At 35.0% G+C, this 6,828-nt stretch overlaps 1 protein-coding gene across 1 annotated transcript; it reads left to right on the forward strand.

The window, feature by feature from the left end:
• LOC122061414 (probable WRKY transcription factor 41) lies at positions 1-2,621 on the forward strand. The gene is made up of 3 exons (XM_042624662.1): positions 1-937; positions 1,050-1,178; positions 1,485-2,621. Exons 1-3 carry the CDS (start codon positions 630-632, stop codon positions 2,155-2,157), a joined length of 1,110 nt encoding a protein of 369 aa, XP_042480596.1. The 5' UTR covers positions 1-629; the 3' UTR covers positions 2,158-2,621.
• Positions 2,622-6,828: the final 4,207 nt, after the last annotated feature.

Consider the following 6,828-nt stretch of genomic DNA (forward strand, 5'->3'; position numbering starts at 1 on the left):
CGTGTGATTTCAACATCTTCATCATAGAGTTTGAAGTTGAAGTGGTCAGCAATTGACCCTCTCTCTTTCTCTCTCCTGAGACTGGTCTAAGCAGAAAAAAGAAACTCGCTTTTCTCCAATCCTTACTTCCAAAGAGCCATGACCAGAGACTGGTCTAATTCAAGAAATAATACTCGTTTTACTTGGTCAAACTTCTCCCTCTTTTCAAATCCTCCCTCTGCTCGTTTAATTCTATAACCCTCCTTCCATCTTTCCCTTAAATCCAAATCCTCACCTTCTCTCCTTCTTCAGGGCTTTACCTTCCCTTGTTCGTTTCCCAATTCCACCCAATTTTAATTCCCCTTTCTCTTATTTGCTTCACCCTTCAAAGCAATTGAAGTCATTTTAGCAAAACCCATTTGTGATTTTTTGCAGTTAATTCCCAATTCAGTTGGAAAAATACTAATTCTTGAAGCAATTCTGATGTTTGTAGCTTCTGATCTCCATCTTCTTCTTCTTCTTCTCCACAGTTCTTTCCTCACCATCTCCCAAAAAATGTTGGATTTTTACTCTTAAACATGAATTAAACCTCTGTTCTGAGAGTCAAATCGTTCAACCCATCTGCAGAATCTATTGGATTAAAAATTAAAATGGAGAACGTTGGGAATTGCGAGCAGAAACCTTTGTTCAATGAGCTAATACAGGGGAAGGAGCTTGTGAAGCAGCTCCAGATGCATCTTGATCCATCCTATTCTGAAGAGATTCGCAATATGTTAGTGGAGAAGATACTTTCTTCCTTCGATAAAGCACTTTCCATGGTGAAATGGGTAGGTTCAGAAGGGGAAGCTCGTCCCACTGGAGCCACCACCACCACCCCTGTCATGTCTGACTCCCCCCGCTCCGACAGTGGAAGCCCACACAGCGAGGACTCAGACCGCAGAGACATCTATAAGAAAAGGTACCAAAATTTTTTAAATTCTATAAAGCAATTCCTTCTTCTGATACTAATTTTTTTATTGGGTAAACTCAAAAAAGGTTTCTTTTTTCTGTGATTGATTCATGTGTTGCAGAAAGACATTACCCAGATGGTCAGAACAAGTACGCGTTAGTTCAGGAACTGGGCTTGACGGACCTCTCGATGATGGTCATAGCTGGAGGAAATATGGCCAAAAGGACATCCTTGGAGCAAAATACCCAAGGTGAGACTTGCAGAGTATTCTGAATTGAACTCCAAGTGAAGAACAAAGCAGAGGAAATTTGAAAAAATGGAAGAGTAGAATAGTAGATTGGGAAAGTCACCCTTTTTGAACCACCTCAGAAGTCTCTCACTCAATTATTAAATTCCCAACAATGGCTCATGTCATTATCCACAAATTCTCTCTCTATATTTAATGAATTCTATAATCAGCAACTTTATGGAGTTTGGTGTCTGTGATAAGGCCAAGCTGAGTTTTTAGACTTTGACAAGTCTTGTTTCTCATTTCCTATTTGGTTTGAACTTGCAGAGGCTATTACAGATGCACTCATCGAAATGTTCAAGGTTGTTTGGCAACAAAGCAAGTTCAAAGATCCGATGAAGATCCATCGATCTTCGATGTCACGTACAGAGGAAGACACACCTGCATCCAAGCATCCCATGTAATACCTGCGATGGGGTCATCAGAGAGCTCAAAGCAAGGCCTCACACAAGACCAAATCCATCATCATCTTCTCCCACAACAGCAGCAGCAGCAAGAAGCACAAGATATATCATTCAACTTCAGAACAAGTCTCAAAGTGAGGACAAAGGAGTTGGACACAGGGGAGGAGGAGGAGCAGCAGCAGCAGCAGCTCCAGCTCATGACTTCTTCCTTCTCCTTCCCTTCCACCTCAATTGGATGTGTGAAGACTGAGAATCAAATCTTCTCTTCACCCACACTGGACCATTACTTCACAGGCAATCTCTCTCCTTCCTTTATATCCCCAACCACATCTGAATCAAACTACTTACCAGTGTCTACTTGCCGGGTGAACAGCTTCGGTGGTGGTGGTCAGAATTTGCAGACTTCTGAATCCGATTTTGCCGAAATCATCTCAGCTGCTACATCAGGAACCAATTCTCCCATTGTGGATTTGGATTTTCCAATGGAATTTGACCCTAATTTCCCTTTCAATAGTCCCGATTTCTTCCCTTCTTAAAACTAAAATCCCCAAATTTTCCCTCATGGTAGGGGCGGGGTTCTTCCATTGCGCAATTGTAATGGAGGAGCCAACTCAGATCCAACACTCTAGAGCGCTTTGAGACAGGCCCATGTAGCTTAGAAATAGAGCTTATAGATTCTTAACACGTCGCATCAATTGTTTCCTTCTCTTTTAAGGTTTCTCTCTCTACCCCTTCAAAAAAAAAAAAAAAAAAAAAAGAGGTTCTCAATCGACCTTTATGTTTAGGATAAGTTACCAATTGCAGTCGTTGTAGTTTGCTCTCAGGCCCAGTGATGTTAAGAACTATAGATTGTACCTAACTCAACGGCTGGTCCTGTGGTTGTGCTTAATTTGTCTTAGTTGAGATTATCTAATAAGATGAGTTAATTTCTTCCTAAAGTGTCCTCAGATTGTATCCAATCATATTAGCCTAAGTATTTTTCAAATCTAAACGTTTAAAACTCATATTGTCCGTGTTTTTTTCTTCTTTTTTTCTTTTCTTTTCTTCGAAATGTTTGATTCAAATTCTTAACCATAGTGTTAGTGGGAGGGATTAAACCAGGTTTTTAAAAACCCTACCCAATTGTAAGTTATCTCAACTTAATCTAAGCCTAATACAGCATAGGTGAGGTTTAAATATCTCAACCATGCCCATCCTTGTCAGGCTCAATCCAACCCCAACTGTAAGTTATCATTTTTTTCCACAGATGTCCCTCTAAACAATATAAATGACAGCATAGAGAAACATTTTTGAAAGCAGAAAACCATATATCACATCACCGTGAAGCCTTCCCGTACAGGGAGCTGATATGGACTCCATGCGCCTACCTTAAGAATCTCAATATGATTGAAGATCACAGGATTGGTATTTTCCCACTTATGACTTTTCAAACCATAGGCTTACCTTCATCTCAAACTTTTTTAGACCAAAATACCCCAAAAGTAGGTTTCCAAATGCTACATCAACTATTTGTCGCATCAAATCAAATGGGTTGTGGGTCCTTTATAGTAGCTTCAATACTAATGTGATAGCTAAGTTTGTGTCTAATTCAATTATTATGTTGTTCATGTCATTATCTAATCATGTATTTAACATTATACCAATATGATTTCTCCATACCTTTTTATAATGTCACTATTATTTGAAAAAAATTCCTACAACGGGATGCATAGGAACCCTTTTCTTAGAAATGAATCCTTAGTAATATGATAAAATGGTTGATGTGGCATTGATCAACCTGTTTTGGAACGTTTGATCTATAAAAAATTGAGAAGTGGCTTGAGAGTGTGAGACTTTATTGTGATATTTGGGTGTCTATTGGGAATTATGGACCGATAAATCTAAAAAATATGAGAAATGAGCTAATAAATACTTTTCCTTTTTTTTATGGGAGGGAGAGGGAGAATTTAATCCTAAATTTGACCATCAGATGTATTTATTTGGCCGTCCAAAACTAAATATAATGATTTGGTATTTTAATGTATGCAAGGGGTTTTGTGTTCCATCCGTCAGTTCGTTTGGTTACATACGAATTAAAAAGAAGAGAAGCGAAATCAAATCATTAATGAAAGTGAGAAAAAAAAAATCATTATTTTACATGGTGATAATCAACTCGATCCAAAACATATTCTTTGGTACTCAGCTATGTCTCGAACATCCATTGGTCAAGAACTACAGATTACCTGCTCTAAACCCGATGGATAAATCTTTCAAGAATAAACCCAATTAGAGACAGTTTGAATTAATCTAACGGGATAAAACTTAGTTTGCTTAAAGAGTACCATATTATGATACATCCTAATGTATTAAAACAAGATAGCCAAGACAGAAATTAGTATGCTTCTCATGCTTACTCATACTGGGATCAAGGAAAAAAAAAAAAACCTTACCTTATTATACAAACAACACTACATGTAGGGGTGTTAATCGGTCGATTTGGTTTGGTTTCAGTCGGGTTGAATCGGTTTTGGTCTAGGAATGAGGAAGACAAAAACCAATCCGTTAAAACTTCAGTTTTCGGTTGGTTTTGATTTCGATCCAGTTTGATTTCAATTTATTTCGATTTTTCAATATCGGGTTAATACCGGTTTAGATCGATTTATTATTGGGCTCAAACCATAATAAAATATTACATTCATAACTTATAGTGACAAGATTTGACGAAAAAAACACTTTAAATTTATGATTAAATCATGGTTTATCGTTGTAAGGGAAAGATAACTAATGTTGAAACTAATGGATAACAAATTACTAAGAAGATAACTAATATTAAATTCACAAAATGAACATTATTATCCAATTATTCATTTAATTATCCAACTAGTTTGTATAGTGAACAAGGAAATCAATGGCAGCATTATTACGATTTACAAATCAATTTCTTTATTCATAACCTAATATTCAATGATTTGTAATAATTTCCCTTTTTACAATAAAATTTTTTATCACTAATATTGCAAAGAATGGAAGTCAATTCATCAATTTATAATCTCATAATCATTTTTTTTATCGGTTTCATTCGGTTTGGTTTCAGTTTGGTTATTGGGAAGTTCAGTTTGGACAGGTTTTCAACCGGTCCCAACATAACTCAATCCAAAACCAATCCAATAATGATTGGTTTGGTTTGGTTTCAGTTTTATTGGTCGGTTTCGATCGATTTTATCGATTCGGTCTAGGTTTTGGCACCCCTAACTACATGTCATTTTTAATTAAGCTAGTGATCTTACTTTTACCAGCAACAGCTCCAACAATCACTTCTTAAAGAATCATTTAAAATTTGAGCAGGATTTTCGAACCCCAAATGACCTATACAGATTCATGAGATTTTTGAAACAACCATATTACTACCATCTTAGTGTTAAATATATCAGTTTTACTTTAAGGGCAGAACCAAGAATCAGCGAAGGAAGAGTTGCTCAAGAGAGTCTTAATTATTTCACTAGCTATATTAGTACAAAAGATAGATGTAACAGTCTCGATGGAGTGTCAAGAGGTGGTAGATTGGCTAACAAGAAGGAAGTTAAGAGTTGGCCTTTAATTTACTCTTATGTAATTTAGTAGATGGTTTCGTACGTAAATTTTTTGAAGACGGCTAGAGATTGGGTTTTTGTAGCCCATAAATAAGCTATGAAATCGCGAAAACTGTCAAGGTTAATGTTGAGTCTTTCTTAATTGTTTAATTTAGTATTTACACACATAAGGATATTTTTTTCCGTCTCTCCTAGATAAAATGAACAAAAAAAATTCATGTGTAATATCGTAAATGCCTTCCATTCAAAAAACCTTTTCTTAAACTTTTATTAGAACATAATTTCACTTTCCTTTACATGCAACAAAAAAGGGTTATACATTTCCATTGGCAACCACAATTGTTTATAATAAACATAAAAAGTCGAGCCCTTGCTTTGTTTATTTATTTTTTACTCAGTTTATTTTTTCATAATTTATTCCATTTTGTGGATTTTCATTCTTATCCTATGAATAACATTGTAAGTTGCACTAGATCTCCCTACCAAAAAAAAAAAAAAAAAAGTTGCACTAGATTCTCTCCAAGGTGTTAAAAATTATAGATTGGATCAGTCAGATCAACCAAGCCATTCTTCTTCTTTTCTCCTCATCATGGTTTTAATTAATGGTATCTGGTTCAGTATTAGTCCTTGTCAACATCCATATGGTTATTAAGAATTAACATTGCAACAGAACAATTTACAACGATAGTAAGAGAAAAACGAAAAAAAAAAAAAAAAAAACACACACACACACACACACAAATAATATAACAATTTACATGGTTCACCAAGATTAACTACATCCATAGTTCAACGATAAATCAAAACTTCCATTATTCTTATGAATAAATTATAAGACCTTAACTAACACTTTGTTACGAGATCACACCCTAGATAGACGTATTACAATATAGAGAATCCTTGATCCTCAAAAATACAAAATTGCACCTAGTATAAATTGAGATCAAATTTCAACAATCACACTATTAAACCAAATAGGACAAATTTACCCTCAATGTTGATTGAGACCCTCTCTGGTATCATTTTTCTTTTTGATTTTCGTTCACAAAAAAGATTTTGGCTGCATTTGGTATTATTTATAGAACTTATTTCTATTTAAAAAATAATAATAATAAAACACAAAAACCAAAAAGCAATTAAGAGTCATTTATGTGTTTTGGTCAAAATTGATTTTCAATTATTTTTGTGTTCAACTTTAATGAGCACGTGCTTAAAGTCCCAATATAAAGGGGTAAAACAGTCATTTGTTTTGTAATTAAAAATTGAAGCCTCTTGCCTCTCTTCTTCATTCCAAAATGAAGAAAGAAAGATAAAGAAGATGGGTGAAGGAAACATCTCTTCATCCATTTATTCATAAAACCATTTTACAAATAAATACACCACACTATTTCTCACAAAATTGTTAAGTAATTATCAAATCATTTTTATGTTTTGATAAAAAATAATTTTCATTAATAATTTTTGTTAAATAAGTAAAAATAAAAAATAAAAAAATAATACCAAAGAGGGCCATCAACACGAGAATCACCCACGTGTGAATAACCGCAGCCACACATGTTGTCAAAATCAAATATCCCTCAGACCACTCGGAACGCGCCACGATACGATTTACGATTTTGTGAGGCTCAAGAGAGAGAG

The sequence above is a fragment of the Macadamia integrifolia genome, chromosome 14 (genome assembly GCF_013358625.1).
Source record: "Macadamia integrifolia cultivar HAES 741 chromosome 14, SCU_Mint_v3, whole genome shotgun sequence".
In the NCBI taxonomy this organism is placed as follows: Eukaryota; Viridiplantae; Streptophyta; class Magnoliopsida; order Proteales; family Proteaceae; genus Macadamia; species Macadamia integrifolia.

Excerpts from the sequence above, each read along its gene's own strand:
- LOC122061414 (XM_042624662.1), top strand. The coding sequence starts at position 630 with ATGGAGAACGTTGGGAATTGCGAGCAGAAACCTTTGTTCAATGAGCTA. Across the intron at positions 938-1,049 it reads AGAGACATCTATAAGAAAAG|AAAGACATTACCCAGATGGT; the intron begins GTACCAAAATTT and ends CATGTGTTGCAG. Across the intron at positions 1,179-1,484 it reads CTTGGAGCAAAATACCCAAG|AGGCTATTACAGATGCACTC; the intron begins GTGAGACTTGCA and ends TTGAACTTGCAG.